This window comes from Colletotrichum fioriniae (assembly GCF_027942845.1).
Source record: "Colletotrichum fioriniae strain IMI 355084 chromosome Unknown scaffold_12, whole genome shotgun sequence".
NCBI classification, from domain to species: Eukaryota; Fungi; Ascomycota; class Sordariomycetes; order Glomerellales; family Glomerellaceae; genus Colletotrichum; species Colletotrichum fioriniae.
In genome coordinates this window covers 300,222-316,738 of record NW_027076848.1, presented here as the reverse complement: position 1 = coordinate 316,738, position 16,517 = coordinate 300,222, and the positions used below count along the sequence as shown (strand labels likewise).

Sequence of the window (16,517 nt, the reverse complement as noted above, 5' to 3'; positions counted from 1 at the left end):
ATTTGACACAAAGTTTGATGAGGCTTTTCGGCAATGTCTACGGAGTACAGAGTGTAGAACAGCGAGTCAGGATCGCCGAGGTCTTGATTGTACTTGCACAATTCAGTCGCATAAAATAGACACAATCAATGGTACGAACAAAGGAGATCTGTATCCATCCAGTAACTTGAGCCGAAAAAAAAAGGTACCTGATAATCGGGGATTTATGCCTCAATGGAACCTGCTTCAGGTGTCACCGCCAGTCGTCCAATGGCCTTGGAGCAGTTCATCAGGGAGATCAGAAGGTACTTGATAAGATGTCACCATCCTCCATCGCCTCCAGCTCCAATCCGTATTACCTTGCGCATACGATTTACGGTTCAACCGACCGAGCGTGCATCCTTCATCCACTCACACCTCGTGTCACTCGCCCGTCATTGGGCCATTTGATCTTTCACCCCCCCGAGCCCCCAGCCGCCGCTTCCTTTCCGTAGGCTCACATGAGACGCTCATTTTTTTTTTTCCAGTCTACTTTGTATTAGCTTTGGGGAATCGCTTGAAACGTCTGCTTTCGGGATCGTCTCTAGTCTCCAGTCTCCAGTCTCCAGTCTCCAGTGCTGTATGGATACTATTGACGAGCCAACCACTCGTGACCCAACACTTCTCTCGTGTCGTGACTGTGCGTAATCAGATCGGCCCTTCATCCCACATAGGCTGATCCCAAGTGGAGGCCCCAGAAGTGGGTGATGGGAGGGTGGGAGCCACGCGAGAAAAGAGAGCAAAATTTACGTACATCGTGGAGTGCTTCACTAATAGACAGGTACTACAGTGCTACCTCACTGGAGTCTGCATCCGTTCCTTTACTGCGTATGGCGGCCGCGGTACCTCGCACCTCACGAGGTTTTGACGGCGGCAATAATCGGTTCGCACTAATTACACGAACTGTCTTTGCCTGACAGGCTGGGCCGAAGGGTGGACTCCGAGAACGCTTTGGCATCACAAGGGATCCCCTTCTTACAAGGCAACACCAAGCGCAGCGCGGGCAGTTCGGCCTCCGCCCGTTCTGTCGGACATCTTTCAGGTCAAGTTGAGTTTCGGCCGGCTCTTCATAGCGGGAATGTCAATTCACCTAGCCGCTTACCTTAGAGAAGTACATCTTATATATTCAATCAAGGTAACTTCGAGGTGTTGATTGCGTCTTCTCACCAATGACCGCATCAGAGATGATGATGCGCGGTCATCGTCGTAAGAGCCGAGCAGATTGATCGCCGCATCGTCACTGCCAGAGACACGGCAGGGTTTAGATTTATCCAATGCCAGCACCGACTCCAACTCTGAACCAACCCTGCTTTGTGACCCTCTCTTTCTTTCACAAAATCCTCATTCACGACTGGTTGACGACTTCAAAGTGACCACTTGGGTTGTTTGAAGGTTGCGCAACCGTGTCCACATGCAGTGAGAACTGTGGGAATCTGGGCGGGGGCTACCACCTACTTCACTATGTGTGTGGCCCACGCACTGTTCAACCACTCCAATTCTCACAGTGACCCCCGCGAAACACCAACGTGTGGACCTCTGAGAAAGCTGCATTAAGCTATCCGTACCTATCCAACTCCATCCCGCCCAAAGTCGACCAACAGCTGCCATTCGAACCACCCACCCACCTCTCGACAGCAAAGCGCCCCAACAATTCCCGATCCCGGTCCTCTAGCTTCGAGATAGCTACCTTGCCTAAATTTGACGTCGCCTTTGCTCCGAGCTACCACATCTTTGCGCCGAACCTCGACCACCGAGCCACCACTGTCGTCGTTTGAAAGGGTAAAAGCACAACCCAACCAATCTAACCCAAAGCAACGGGCCAACGGGCAACGGCAACCGCACAAAAACCATGGCCAATCTCGGCATCCAATCGCCAACACGGCAAACGGCAGCCTTCCACCTCCCCTCCTCATCCTCCTCCTCCGTCGCCTCCGGCTCCGGCTACGAAGACGACGACGCCCCGCTCCCTTTCCCCGCCGCCCTCCCGCGATCCGACTTCCTCGCAACCGACTTCCACCCGGCAAACTACCTCTCCGCCCTCCCGCACCGGCACCAGACCCTCGACGACCTCAAAGCCGAGCTCCGCGATCGCAGCGCCGCCATCAGCGCCGAGCTGCTGGAGCTCGTCAACGGCAACTACACCGCCTTCTTATCTCTTGGCAACGAGCTGCGCGGCGGCGATGAGAGGGTCGAGAATGTGCGTGTCGCCATGCTCGGTTTCCGGAGGGCCGTGGAGGAGATCAAGGGCAAAGTGAGGACGCGCGGAGAGGAGGTTCAGGGGTTGAGCGGGGAGTTGAGGGAGGTGAGGAGGGGAATTGAAGCCGGGAGGAAGATGCTTGAGTTGGATGAGCGGGTGTCTTCGCTCGAGGAGCGGCTTGCGCTTGCAAGCTTACCGGGAAAAGCAAAAACGGGCGATGGCGAGGGAGAGGAAGAGGATGGTGGCTGGGACGCGGATGACAGCGAGGAGTCTGATGAGGAAGAGGATGATGATGATGATGTGGGCGGCCTGGTGGGTAGCAGCCCTGCGAAGCTCGCGGGCTTCGCGCAAGATTTCTGCATCGTCGAAGCTCTTGCGGATGCTATTGGGCGGGATGCCCCGTTCGTGGTCAAGGCTGAGGCTCGGATGGTGAGGTGTCGGAACACAATCCTTCTTGATCTCGGCACGGCGATGAAGGAAGCACGCAGGGCGGGTAAGAAGGGTCAGGCGAGGACGGTCAAGTACCTGGGCTTGTACGGATTGCTTGACGCCCAGGCCGAAGCGATCAGAGCTCTCAAGAGCAGTTGAGCTGGATTGCAACAGCACACGACGAACAGAAGTAAAAGGACTCGGCTGTCACAGAGTAGCGATGCATATGATACCCAAATCAAAATCTCCAAACATGTTCTAGAGCGCTATGCCACTTTGATACACGTGTAATAAAAACACCTATGATACAGTTCATCTAAACACCCTTCCCTTTTCTTTTGCCCCTTTTTTCATCTGGATTTTGTACATCTTTACATGACGTTGGACAGGTGAGCCGGCGTAACCTCCTCATCCGTGGAGTCAAAGTTTCCGTTCAAGCTGAAGCCCGGAGCCTGGGAAGAGCTCAGCACAACCTCATGAACCTCCTTGTGCGTCTCGAGCTCCGCGAGATCAGACTTGATGCTGGCCACAAATGCCTTGACGTTGGCAGACAACATCTTGGGCGTGAAACCGAGCTGCCCGATCGCCATACGAATGACACCGGTACGCTCGCGGTAGTTGTCGGCGCCCATCGTCTCACGGATGGCACTGGAGATGTTATCGGTAATTGTCTTCATGCGGCGGTTGGGCATGAGACCCTTGGGACCGAGGATGCGACCCAGGGCGGCCTTATTGAGCGCCGCCTCGCTGTCGGTGTGGCAGATGAGCCGGTTGAAGACAATGTTGTCGTTCTTGATGGCCTCGAAGACGGACTCCTGGCCCGCGACGACGGCGCCGGCTTGCAGTGCTTGCTGCGCGATGGGGCTTCCTTCGGGGCAGATTACACCGACGCGGATGTCGGATTTGACGGGGTTAGGGAGACGGATGCGATTCTTGACGACGGCGCCGTTTCGGGGCGTCTTGAGGTGGACGTGGATCTCGTACTTGATGGACTGGGGAGGGCGGCCGACTTCGAATGCGCGGAGGTAGCTGCGTCGATGTCAGTTGGGGGAATGAACTCATTGTTCTCGTGTAGAATGTATACACACCGCATGGCATCGCAAAGAGAGAATTGAGGGCAGTTCTTGACGTTGTAGGTCTTGAAGTCCTTGGAGAGCTTCTTCTTCTTCTTGTCCGTCTTCTTGTTACCCCCCTGGTTGCTCGCGCATCGTGTCTGCTGGGCGACGGAAGGGATGAGGAACCGCGGTATCGTGGAGGCTGTCGGTCTTGCTGAAGCTGCGAGGCTGAGCCGGGCCATTGAGGCCATGCATTGGTTCGTTGACGCCATCACGGGGCTTTGGGTATATGTGATCTTTTCCTTTTGGAGTTGCTTCGCCAGAGCTGACCTCGGATCGTCTCGCGTGCGAAGCTCTGGCCAAAGCCTGCAGAAAAATTGGTGTGGCCTCACAGTTCAGGCAAAAGGTTGTTATCTTATCGGATATCTTATCGAGCTATGGGTGCCGTGGTGTTCCAGGTTCTCACCTCCCGGTCAACTCAGGTAAGATACGTATCTAAGACCGGTCCGGTCCCGGTGTGAAGATACGTACACTTTGCCTCGAAACACACCACTGTCACCAGAGCTTTCTTTACCTTGGACGAAGAGTCATAATTAGTTGCCATCGGTTGAAAAGTTTTTCAAAATCTTAAGAGGAATGCATATATAAGATATGACTGGTCTCATTGTAGTTCTCTAAAATGCATCAATTGTTTGTGACTCCAGGACAGAAAGAGCCTTACGAATACATCGAGTAAGGTACCTTGCACCACAGTGACTTACAGGAGAAGAAGCTGCCCGCTGAGCCACCAATCAGACCGTCCCGGCCGAGTGCTCTCGGTGAGTGCGCCGTCATGTTACCCCTCCATGATTTTTAACCCCACCACGAAATATCAGCCACTCCAAACATTTGACTCACGAGACACCAGGACCGTCCTGACCACCGATTCCCTCCGATCGTCTCATCGCCTCAATTGGACCAAACACCGCCATCATGAAGGCCGAGGAGCTCCAGACCCTCCCCACCGCCCTGGCCGGCGACTTCAAGTCGATCGAGCCTCACCTTCGCGCCCTCGACAAGCACTTGACGCTGCGCACCTTTGTCGAGGGGTACTCGCTGGGAGAGACCGAGACCAAGATCTGGCAGACCCTGAAGCTGAACAAGGTCGCCATGGGCTTCATTCGCAAGGGAACTATGGCCAACCTTACTCGTTGGTGCGTCATTCGTGTCCCTGGCTTCAATCAACTATCCCACCGACGCTAACCCGCGTTGCTAGGTTCACCTTTGTCGAAGTCACCTACCCCGAGATCCAAGCCGAGACGAACGCTGTCGATGCTGAGCGCAAGGCCAAGGTCGTTGCCGCTAGCAAGAAGGGTGCCAGCTACTCTCTTGCTCTCCAAAACGCCGAGGCCGGAGTTGTCACCAGATTCCTTCCTGAGCCTTCGTTGGTCCCCCGCTCTAGATACCACTTGCTTGAAAACCCCCTAATCATGTAACAGAGGATACCTTCACATCGGTCACGCGAAGGCCGCCCTTCTCAGCGACTATTTCGCCCACGAGGCCTACAAGGGCAAGCTTCTGCTGCGTCTTGACGACACTAACCCCGCCAAGGAGAGCGAGGAGTTCCAGGATGCCATTGTCGAGGACTTGAAGATGATGGGTATCACCCCCGACTCCCTTTCCTATACTTCCGACTACTTTGACTACCTGTACGAGACTTGCGTTCGTCTGATCAAGGAGGGCCACGCCTACGCCGACGACACCGAGCAGGAGACGATGCGCAACGAGCGAACCGATGGAATCGAGTCCAAGTGCCGCAACCGCTCCGTCGAGGAGAACCTGCGCATCTTCGAGGCCATGAAGGAGGGTACCCCCGAGGGTCTGAACAACTGCATCCGTGCCAAGATCTCCGTCGACAACGTTAACAAGGCCCTGAGAGATCCCGTCATCTACCGCTGCAATGTTGAGAACAAGCATCACCGCACCGGCGACAAGTGGAAGATCTACCCCATGTACGATCTCGCCTGCCCCGTTGTCGACTCTCACGAGGGTGTCACCCACGCCCTGAGATCGACCGAGTACACTGACCGTAACCCCCTTTACCAATGGTTCATCGACACCCTGAAGCTGCGTCAGGTCTACATGCACGACTTCAGCCGTATCAACCTCGTCCGCACCTTCCTATCCAAGAGAAAGCTCGCCAAGATCGTCGCTCAAGGCACCGTCTGGGGCTGGGACGACCCCCGTATGCCCACCATCCGTGGTGTGCGCAGACGCGGTATGACCATCCCCGCCCTCCGCGAGTTCATCATCAAGCAGGGCCCTTCCCGAAATGTCGTCAACATGGACTGGGCGTCGTTCTGGAACATCAACAAAAAGGTCATTGATCCCATCGCTCCCCGCCACACTGCCATTCTGGAGAAGGACGCGGTCAAGGTCAAGGTCACCGGTGCCGACGCCCCCGCCACGCCCCGCACCGAGGACAAACCCAAGCACCCCAAGAACCCCGACGTTGGCACCAAGAAGGTCGTCTTCTCGAACGAGCTCATCCTCGACCAGGCCGACGTCAAGAGCTTCAAGAAGGACGAGGAGTTCACCCTCATGGGCTGGGGCAACGCTTTCGCCCGCGAGATCGGCGCCACCGACCCCATCACCGATCTCAGCGTTGAGCTCAACCTCAAGGGCGACTTCAAGACGACCGAGAAGAAGGTCACGTGGCTGTCGACGGCCGGCACCAAGCTCGTCAAGGCCGAGCTCTGGGACTTTGACTACCTCATCAACAAGGATAAGCTCGAGGAGGACGACGTGCTCGAGAAGGTTCTCAACCCCAACACGTCGACCATGGAGACGGCGCTGTGCGATGCTGGCGTCGGTGAGCTGAAGAAGGACGACATTATCCAGCTCGAGAGACGGGGCTTCTACCGTGTGGACAAGGGTCTGGATGAGGGTGACGTGGTTGTTCTGTTCAACATTCCCACTGGCAAGGCCAAATAAGTTATTTCGCTGTTTCATTTGTAGGAAGATTCAGGCCATGAAAGACATGAAGAATTGAAGTATGAAGTAAAAGCTTGGTCTGGCCACTTGACTATTGAAGCTACCAAGTGACCCTAACAGCACGAGCTCAGTGCGCTCATGGGATCGAAGAGAGCATTCGCTCAACTTTTTGGTGATAAGAATCAGTACCGTGCACAATCTCTCAAGCCGTCTTGCCTCAACTCTCAATAACGTCGGCAAGGAATCCCAATTAGGCATTATGAGGTAGTTCTATGGATGGACTATTTACACCCGAGAATTGGAAGTGTTTTCTGCGTGTCCAGCAGACTTCTGAGCAGGGAGTAACGGGCATGAAGAGATAATCGGACCATTTGCCTTCATCAGCTAACTTTGACCCCAGATTTCCATCCCCGCGATTGAGGCGGCCTAGACCGGTCACCGTTCTCACCCCACTGCTTCCCGCATGTCTCCTGCAAGGATAACCCATTGCGGGGTCTAATAATGACAGCTTGTTGGTACTTCAAATTCGCAGGCAGACAAGCTACCTTACTTGGGTTCCAGCCTGAGAGGCCTTTTTTGAATCTCTCGAGATCGATCAAGCCGACTCATTCATGTCCGGCTTCTGGCTGGTTTCACCGGCTCGAAGGAAACCAGTCCCGGTGCGGCAGTAGAATTGGCACAGCAAAATTGCACATGTCAGGAAGCATGAGGCCTACCCAACCAAAAGCCTCTTCACCTCGTCATTCCGTAAAATGAGAAATGTGTAGTCCTTCCATGCAGTCGGACCGTAAGCGTGGGGAGGCGAGGTCCGGCCAAGATCGGGAGAAGCTCCCATCGTGCCACGAAGCGTACCTGATCTCGCCTCATCCTCACACCGACACTCTTGCATGAGATTCCACCAATCCTCCGCCATCGACTTGCGTCAGCTTAAATAGAAGCTGTACACGTTCTTATTTTCTTGTGGTCTTCAATCCTAGATATCAGGGTCACTTCTTGATAGCCTTATCAGACCCCGAGTCACACGCGTACCTTATTGGAATCTTGCATTATCTCCTGCAGCTAACGAGCTACCCTAGTCCGCCCATTCACCACTGTACCCAGTACTTTATCAAGGTCGTTTCCGTCGCAGTCAACCCAAGCTCATCGGGAACGAGATACTGTCTGCACGAATTTCAATAACATATACTCAGCTTCATTTAAAATGGCCGAACCCAACAATACACCCTGGCCCCCAGCAACACCACAATCTCAAACCCCTCGCTCCGCCTCGCCCGTCCTCTATCATCCTAGCGGTCAAATGCAACCTATCACGGCAGCACCGCAAGCAACAGCAACAACAACAAACGGCACCCACAAGCCCCGCGTCCTACACATAGGCGACCCGATCAAGTACAATCCGGAAATCTACGCCGCCTTCTCCGCGCAATGCGACATCATCCGTCCCTCGACACCCGAACGCCAGCGCCCCGCATTCGCCGCCGCATTACGGGACGGCAAGTGGGGCGACTTCTCCGCCGTCTTCCGCCCGTTCTGGGGCACGGGCGGCGAGATGGGTACGTGGGACGCCGAGCTGGTTCCGCTGCTACCTGCGAGCTGTCGGGTTTTTGCGAGCGCGGGTGCCGGGTTCGATTGGGCCGATACGCGACTTCTCGGTGAACGAGGTGAGCCTTCCCCCCTTCTCCCAGATCGCTCTATATTGGGTGAAAATATATCAACCATTTGTTGTGGGAATACCAACACCCAAAAAAAGGCATCATCTACTGCAACTCAGGCCTCGCCGCCGCCGAAGCAGTAGCAGACTTCGCCGTCGCCCTCGTCATCTCGACCTTCCGCCACCTCCCCTGGTGCACGACATCCGTCTCAGACCCGACCGCCTTCCAAGACTGCCACGCCCGCGCCACGGCCGCCTCGCACACCCTCCGCGGCCACGTCCTCGGCCTCGTGGGCATGGGCAATATCGGCCAGCAGATTGCACAGCGCCTCGGCGTCGGCTTCGGTATGGAAGTTCACTACTTTGACGTCGTCCGCAAAGACCCCGTCGCCGTGGAGGCAAAGTTTGGCGCGATGTTTCACGAGACGATGGAGAGCTTGCTACGTGTCTCGGACTGCGTTGTGCTGTGCACGCCTGCTGGTGGCAAGGTTATTACTGCGGAGTCGTTGGCTTGGTTTAAAGCTGGGTCGAGGTTTGTGAATATCGCGAGGGGTAGTTTGGTTGACGAGGAGGCTTTGGCGGACGCGTTGGAGTCTGGGCAGATTGGGACTGTTGCGTTGGACGTGCATGCCGACGAGCCGAGGCCGCATCCGCGGTTGCTCAAGATGGCGGGGACGAAGGCCATGTTGACATGTCACAATGCTGGAGGGACGGTTGAGACGCATAAAGGGTTCGAGGAGTTGAGTATGAGGAATATCATGGCGGTGTTGGGGGGAGGAGAGCCGATTACGCCTGTTAATCTGCATTGTTTGAAGCAGTGATGGGGCAAGCATAACACTGCTTTGTCTGTCTTTTCTCGGAGTCAAATAAACTACAAATAGGGTTTGTTCTTCACAGGAGAAAGAAGCTACTGGCTGAACTTGGATAGTTATATACACGACATGGCACTTTGCCTGTAAAATCATTGCCGAATAGCATAACGACTGTAATATGCCGACGAAAATCAAGATATATCAAAGTATAAGGTAGTCACCGAAAAAGTATTCCGTGATAAGACATTGATCTCAAGTATCCTGTACTGCTTGATCAGTCCATGATCCCGGCTGTTCAGCTCGCTCAGCCACTCATACTAGCTTCTTCAGCCCAACGGGGCTGCTTTGCGTGTCTGCCTGGAAATGGTGAGCAAAAGGCTCTCTTTCAGACTTCAAAAGCGACCCTGCTCCATGTCCTGAACACGAGCCTCGTAGTATAATATATCAAAGTCGTTCAACGGGAAGAACACCACGAATCTTGCAACATGTAATGGCAGCCATACAGAAGAACACTGAGCGCAGAAATGTGCAAAGCAATCCAATTGATAGGGAGCGCAAAGTTGCCCAACCCGAAAACCCACATTCGCCTTCTCACGATCCTCCCAGGTCGACAGACAGAAGAATTACGTTGTATCTGCAGCACTGTCAGACTTGATGACAGGCCACAATACAATACCCTGTTGCATGTCTGGGGAAACCGCGAGGCAAAGGCTCAAGTGACTGTGAATGGCCTTCAAGTTACGATCAACAAGAATCTGGCAGGAGCTTTGAGCCGTATCCGCCATGAAAGAGAGCCGATAGTTATCTGGGCAGATGCTCTATGCATCAACCAGAATGATGAAGATGAGAAAAAGTACCAAATTGATCTCATGCATCGCATCTACGGCGAGTGCGAGAACTGTCTGGTCTGGATGGGAGACATTGTAGTGAAAGGTGATAGCAGCGTCGCAGCGGAACTGGCTGCAAGAGCGGCCTTGAACGCTGTGCGTATCATAGCAGGGCAGCCACACGACGAGAAGCTCGGCTGGCCTAGCCAGTATCCATTTGCTACAAGCGTTGCTGGCAATGGTATCACTGCCGGGGCAGCCTTACAGTCGATGATGGACTGCGAATGGTGGCAGCGCATCTGGACCGTCCAGGAGGTCTGCCTGCCCCCGAGAGCCACGGTCCTCTGGGGGCCACTCGAGATCAGCTTCCAGACGATCATGGACGAGGCGAGCTACATTGTGCAACCAGATGAGCACCCGCAACACAATAACATTTTCGATCTTTTCCAAGAGGGCACCACTCTTTACCCGAGGCTTCATACAAGTCCGTTCACGATACCCGTCCTCAGCATCGCTCACGCTAGACTCTGGAACCAGTCTAGAACCGGCTCGCTATATAGACTAGACAGAAGGTCCACATATCCGAAAGACAAGCTGTTTGGTATCTGGGCGCTTCTCAACAAGACATACTTGCCTGATATCAGACCCACGGACTACGTCCTCGATATTGTGGTCTTGTTTTCCAGACTCATGATCAGTTTACTGAAATCTCTGAACAGCCTCAAGCCTCTTATCGGCTGGAGAAGGGGAGAGAGACGACCGGTCTGCCTACTTGGGTCCTGGACTTGGCCCAGCCGGAGGACTCCAAGTGCACCAACGATTTCTGGACACACGATATTGCTTGGAGGCAATTTCATGCCAGCAGTGGCCTACCACGATTCGAGCTACCAGTCAAGCAGGCAGAAAATCTCGCATTGCTCACTTTGAACGGCATTCGGGTTGACAAAGTGGCTACCATCTTAATGGACCTTGGGCACACGCAACGGTCCCTTTGGAGACATGGATTTGAAGACGCTTTCAAGAACCACGCGGGTAAAGACAACATCATGTACCAATATGACAGCCTCATCCAGGGAAAGTTCGGTGAGTATCATGAGCCCGTCACGGATGAGAGCTGGCGAGGGGGTCCATGGTGGGAGGACAGAATGCTCTCTTACCAAGTTCTTTTCATCACGCAGGAGAATCGGCTTGGCCTTGGCCCGCCTAATCTGAAGCCAGAGGACAATGTTTGGATTCTTTTGGGAGGACACCATCCCTTTCTACCCCGTCAAGTAAGAGAGGGATGTCGAGATACGGATATGTGGGAATTCGTTGGGGATTGCTTCGTTTATGGCATCATGTATGGAGAGGCATCTTCTGGTGGGTTTCAGTTGTCATCCGTAACCTCGTGTTGACGCCGGCCTCATGATAGTCTCACCATCGGTGGTTGAAAAGATCTCTCGTCGCGTTTCTTCAATTCTAGCTTTGGGAGATAGCAGTAAGAATGAGATCAAGATCTCATAACATGATATTACTTGGCGTCAAAGCATACCTTCCACTGCAAAAGCTCTGTCACATAACTGGCGCCATCTTTGCGTTCCATCTTTTGCACACTGCCCGTATTTCACGCGATAGCCCCCCAACGTAATCTCAAAGACTCAAGCGCGATTGAGTTTACGGTGTGACGATTCCTGCATCGAAGCTTCGCCAGAGAATTCGATAATTTGATATCCACAATTATTGATGATTATTATGTGAAATTCGAGGGCTCTTTAGTGAGGCGCATCTTACTCTTGAGAGACATCTCATTCAGTTTTAGTGCAGCAGAGGCGTAGGCAGATGACTGTGAATGAGGGGCACCTGGCGGCACGTGCGCCAATGTTGTCACGAGCCTCAGCTGAAAGTGCGCTGAGCTGAGCTGAGCGCAGCTGACGATGAAAGTTGGAATGAACATGTCGGAAACCGGACAGGCGACGGCATCATCTTGCGACTCTACGCACTCATCCACAACATACTGACTACCCTGATACCCTAGTCGGTGCTGTCGTCAATCATCATGGCCTCCTCGAAGCGCTGGCCAGCGCCCATCCACGTCTTCTCCTACCGCGCCCTGCTCGTGGTGCCCATTATCCTCGCCATCGCGACCTTCGCGTCGCTCTTCATCCACTCCGATGTCAACGTCGCCCTCCTCTACTCACAATGCGATGCCCGCGCTCGTCTGCCGGCCGTCAGCAAGGTGCCTGTTCTCGGCCCGCCCGTCTGCTTCGCCATAAGCTTCTTCCAGAGCGCGCTCGACTCCATGCGGACGTTCGCCAGCATGTCCGCCATCCTGTCCTTCATCGCCGGTCTCATGACCGTCACCACCATCGAAGCCGCACGCGTCTGCAACGCGCCCAATGTCGTGATTGCGAACCCCACTGGCCCCTGGCTAGTTTTCAATCTCATCGGTGGAGCTGTGGTCTGGCAACTCGTCATTCTACCCGCCTTCTTCCATCGCTCGCGATCCATTCTACTCGCTCGGAAGAAGGCCGGACAGGAGGCCGTCGAGAGCGCCGCATCCAAGGATCCCGACTTTGGCAAGGACTCGCGCCATCTCGTTGTCGATGCGGAAATTATTGCCATCCCTGTCAGCGTCGCGTGGGGCTTCATTCTGCCCTCCCTCCTGATGCTCATCTACAACTCCCCCGTCATCATCGTCATCTGGCTCTTCTTCCCCGTCTGGGTGTCACTGATCCGCCAAGCCGTCCGATGGGCGGCCTTGCGTGTGCAGAAGCGCCAGCACCGCAGTTTCTACCTCGAGTCTCACACGGTCTCGCTTTTGCTCGTCTACCTCATTCCCATACTTTGCTCTGCAGTCTCTCACGTCTACTTCATCTGGAGCTTGTTCCAGTGGGATGATAGGAAAGAGATGACACGCGCTACAGTCAAATTCGTTGAGATTGACATGTTCTTCATCGGCTTGACTGTCCTGTATTGGCTCTTCGTAGAGACCGGTTGGAAGGTCCCCTTGGTCGCAGTCCTTGGCACCATCCCACTCGGACCGGGTGCCGGTATTTGCATCGCATGGATATACCGAGATACCGAGATTCGTGAGAGTCTGAAGCAGTGGCTTTCTGATGTTGTTGGAAATCAAGAAGAGGCTAACGAAGAGGGTAGAGCTTCGGCTAGCGAGGAGACACCGCTATTGCATTGATAGTGTGACGAGATAGCAGCAAGCAAATACAAGCTGACACTCATTCATTGCCGCAGCGACAATCGTCTTTGCAATACTTGTCCTCGCATCTTGTTCTTATGCGTAGATAGCTTCTTTCCGAGATGTCTTTACAATGCCGAAGAGTCCGCCTTGTGCCAAGCATTTCGGCATCTTGATCTACATTCACACTTCGGAATCACTACTCAACGAAAGATATACAAGACACAAGCCCCCCGATTATTGATCTTCCCCGCTCGATCCTCAAGAAACGCCTTTCATCCGATTTTGAACGTCGGTATTTTTGTCTTGGCCAACATTACATGCACGGTACCGTTGAGAAAGATGGCACTACAGCCACTCTTCGAACTCTTCTTACGCGGAACAGAATCCTGCGGGGAGAAGCTCACAAGGTGAATGTTCCCTCTCCGCACGATACCCCGCGGGGACCCCAGATCTGTCCCCGGATCCTCATTCAAGGTTAATTGGTTAGTGTCGTTTGAACTACAGGCCTAGATTTTGTGTCTTGGTATCTGCCACTTCTATAAATATGGATCGGCCATCATAAGGAGATCTCTTTGTTTTCCGAGCTCATCAGCCTGCAAACCTGACGAAAGACGACTTCACAGAAATTCGCGTTGATATCTCAGAAGCTCACCTTCTTCACCATGGGTTTTGCTTCAGCAAAGGGGACAAACGACCCCCCTGAGGTTCGCAACTGGAGAATCCACTTTATTGCTCTTGTTGCTTCCATGGCCGCCTTGTCCAGTAAGTGAGGTCTTGGAGAACCCCACAGTCCCTGCGCATTTCCCTCTCTAACGCAGCACAAACCTGCAGTGGGCTATGATACGGCCGTCATAGGAGGCACAATGGCCCTCGACTCCTTCGTCCGCGACTTTGGCATCGACAAGATGACCACCCAAGAAAAGAATAACTCCCTAGCCAACATCGCCTCCATGTTCCAGGTCGGCGCCTTCTTCGGTGCACTCCTCACCTTCCCCATTGCCGAGAAGTATGGCCGCAAGAAGGCCATCATGATGGCGGCCCTCATCTTCTGCGTCGGCGGAGCAATGATGTCCGGAGCAAAAGGCATCCTCAAACTCGTCATCGCCGGCCGCGCCATTGGCGGTCTGGGTATCGGCATGGCTACCATGACAGTTCCAGTCTACATCGCTGAGACGTCGCCGCCGAGTATCCGCGGACGCCTCGTGGGTATCTTTGAGATCTTCTCCCAGGGTGGCGGGATGCTCGGGTTCTGGATCAACTACGGCACGAGCCGGACCATCGACGTTGAGAATGAGGCGCAGTGGGTCGTACCGCTGGCCTTGCAGCTTCTTCCGGCATTTCTTCTTTTCGTTGGCATCATGTTCTGTCCCGAATCACCCCGTTGGCTCGCTCGAGGTGATAACTTTGAGGCTGCGGAAAAGGTTCTGGTATACGTGCGAAGACTCCCTGCCGATCATCCCTATATCCAGAACGAGATGGCCGAAATTAGACAACAAGTTGAGGAGCGAAGTACCGTCCGACTCAGCAAGAAGCAACAACTACAGAAACTCCTTGCTCCTGGCACGAGAAACCGTGTTGGAACGGGAGCGTTTCTCATGTTTCTACAAAGTTTCACAGGGACTAACGTGATGACATATTTCTCGCCTCAAATTTTCGAGACTTTAGGAATCACCGGAACCAGTAACAAGCTATTCAGCACCGGAATCTACGGGATCGCAAAGATGTTGGGCATGATGCTATTCGCAGTTTGGGTCATCGAGGGCCTCGGCCGCCGCAGCGGACTTCTATGGGGCGCTTTCTTTGGCAGCATTCCCCTCTGGTACGTGGGCGGGTACGTCATGGTCGCTAATCCAACCGCCAAAGCAGAGGGCGGTGTTGTTCAGCAAGATGCGTGGGGTTATCTTGCCATGGTCTGCATTTACCTCAACGCCTTCATCATTTGTTCCACTATCCAGGGAATCACGTGGACATACGCGTCCGAGATCTTCCCCCTGGACATCAGGATGCTCTGTGTCGCGATGTCTACCGCGTGTACTTGGTTGGGATCCTTTATTGTCGCGAGAGCCACTCCTTTCATGATTACCGACCTCGGGTACGGGACGTTCTTCATGTTTGGAGGATTCCTGATCTTTATCGGCGTTTGGTCATTCTTCTTCATTCCGGAGACAAAGGGTCAGTTCTACTTATCGCCAAGAATGCCTCTACGCGCATGCCTTATGCTGACAATCTTACCATAGGTCGTTCGCTGGAGGATATGGATATTCTGTTTTCGCGGCCGACACATGTGGTTGTTTGGGCACAGCTCAGGGGAAGGCCAATTCTGTCGACAAATACTCCAATGTCGCCCGGAGCATCTATGGACAAAGGCGAAGTCAAGGTGGTTGACATGGCCTAGTGTGATATCAACCCCAGCTTCCTCTGGCGTTCAAGAAGAGTCTGTTGGCATTGCCAACCGAAAGACGCTGTCTTTCTTACCACGAATGCGTTACGCGTAGAACATATGCAACTAGTTCTCTTATCAATCTGCGGTTGACTTAGATAATCCGCGCATGGTTATAGGTCTTATAATAAGATCACTGTTTACGGAGAATGCATGACAGCGAAATAAATGAGGTAACCAAATCTTGTTATTCGCCGACACTTTCAAGACTTGGTCACCAAAGTCTTCAGGTGTCTAGACTACAAGATAGCCACTGCTGAGGGCGGACTAGCAACCCCGCCAGGAATATCCAAAGGCACACTGACCATCATGAAGGACCATCTCTGCAGTTCTTTACACCTCACAGCGAGCCTCTCCAAGTCGAAACTCTCTCCAATCGGCATGCCCCAACCACTCAGAAACACCTCATGCATGCTGACACCCCAAGGTTTTGGGTTCGGCCAGGCCTCGTAAGCGACAGTATCCGAGGCCACCGCAGCAAACGCATGATCCCAGTGCCAGCGAATCGCCTCTTCGCTCGCCTCGACGCCACAACTTGCTCGAACTTCCCGTTGGGGTAACGCAAGCTGCTCAGCGACGGTGAGCGCACGATAGGCTGGTAGCCAGCCTGTTCGGACTAGCAGGATATCGCCTTGTTGGAACTCGGTTTTCTGAGCTTTTGCGACGTCTTGGAGTTGAGACAGAGGGATACTAAAGGTTGAAAAGGGGTCAAAGGTGATGTTATTCTCGGTTGCCCAGGAGTACCAGTCGAGTAGAACACCGCGGCCAGTGATGGACTTCCTCGCCATATCTATTGAGCGAAAAGTCAGAGAATGGTCGTAGAAACAGGTAAGTTGGATTTTAGTGTCCTTCTTACTTTGAATGCCGAGTTTAGTATTATTATCGGACCCTGAAATGTCATCCTGGGTCACTCCGTTGTAATATTGGATATGCTCCTGGT

At 53.6% G+C, this 16,517-nt stretch overlaps 5 protein-coding genes across 5 annotated transcripts; 4 read left to right on the top strand and 1 right to left on the bottom strand.

The window, feature by feature from the left end:
* Window positions 1-1,867: 1,867 nt before the first annotated feature.
* Window positions 1,868-2,803, top strand: N0V96_009287 (uncharacterized protein; the record flags this gene model as incomplete). The annotated part of the gene is made up of 1 exon (XM_053195920.1): window positions 1,868-2,803. One exon carries the CDS (start codon window positions 1,868-1,870, stop codon window positions 2,801-2,803), a length of 936 nt encoding a protein of 311 aa, XP_053046653.1.
* Window positions 2,804-3,015: 212 nt separating this feature from the next.
* Window positions 3,016-3,971, bottom strand: N0V96_009286 (mitochondrial 54S ribosomal protein uL1m; the record flags this gene model as incomplete). Its single annotated transcript, XM_053195919.2, has 2 exons — window positions 3,016-3,673; window positions 3,733-3,971. The coding sequence occupies 2 exons, from the start codon at window positions 3,969-3,971 to the stop codon at window positions 3,016-3,018; spliced, it is 897 nt and encodes a 298-aa protein (XP_053046652.2).
* A 700-nt stretch (window positions 3,972-4,671) lies between these two features.
* Window positions 4,672-6,672, top strand: N0V96_009285 (uncharacterized protein; the record flags this gene model as incomplete). The annotated part of the gene is made up of 3 exons (XM_053195918.2): window positions 4,672-4,892; window positions 4,955-5,122; window positions 5,178-6,672. The coding sequence occupies 3 exons, from the start codon at window positions 4,672-4,674 to the stop codon at window positions 6,670-6,672; spliced, it is 1,884 nt and encodes a 627-aa protein (XP_053046651.1).
* A 1,201-nt stretch (window positions 6,673-7,873) lies between these two features.
* Window positions 7,874-13,134, top strand: N0V96_009284 (uncharacterized protein; the record flags this gene model as incomplete). Its single annotated transcript, XM_065758599.1, has 5 exons — window positions 7,874-8,225; window positions 8,423-9,062; window positions 9,776-10,659; window positions 10,689-11,188; window positions 11,977-13,134. 5 exons carry the CDS (start codon window positions 7,874-7,876, stop codon window positions 13,132-13,134), a joined length of 3,534 nt encoding a protein of 1,177 aa, XP_065612664.1.
* A 665-nt stretch (window positions 13,135-13,799) lies between these two features.
* N0V96_009283 (uncharacterized protein) lies at window positions 13,800-15,532 on the top strand (the record flags this gene model as incomplete). The annotated part of the gene is made up of 3 exons (XM_053195915.2): window positions 13,800-13,899; window positions 13,969-15,309; window positions 15,375-15,532. The coding sequence occupies 3 exons, from the start codon at window positions 13,800-13,802 to the stop codon at window positions 15,530-15,532; spliced, it is 1,599 nt and encodes a 532-aa protein (XP_053046648.1).
* Between the last annotated feature and the right edge of the window lie 985 nt (window positions 15,533-16,517).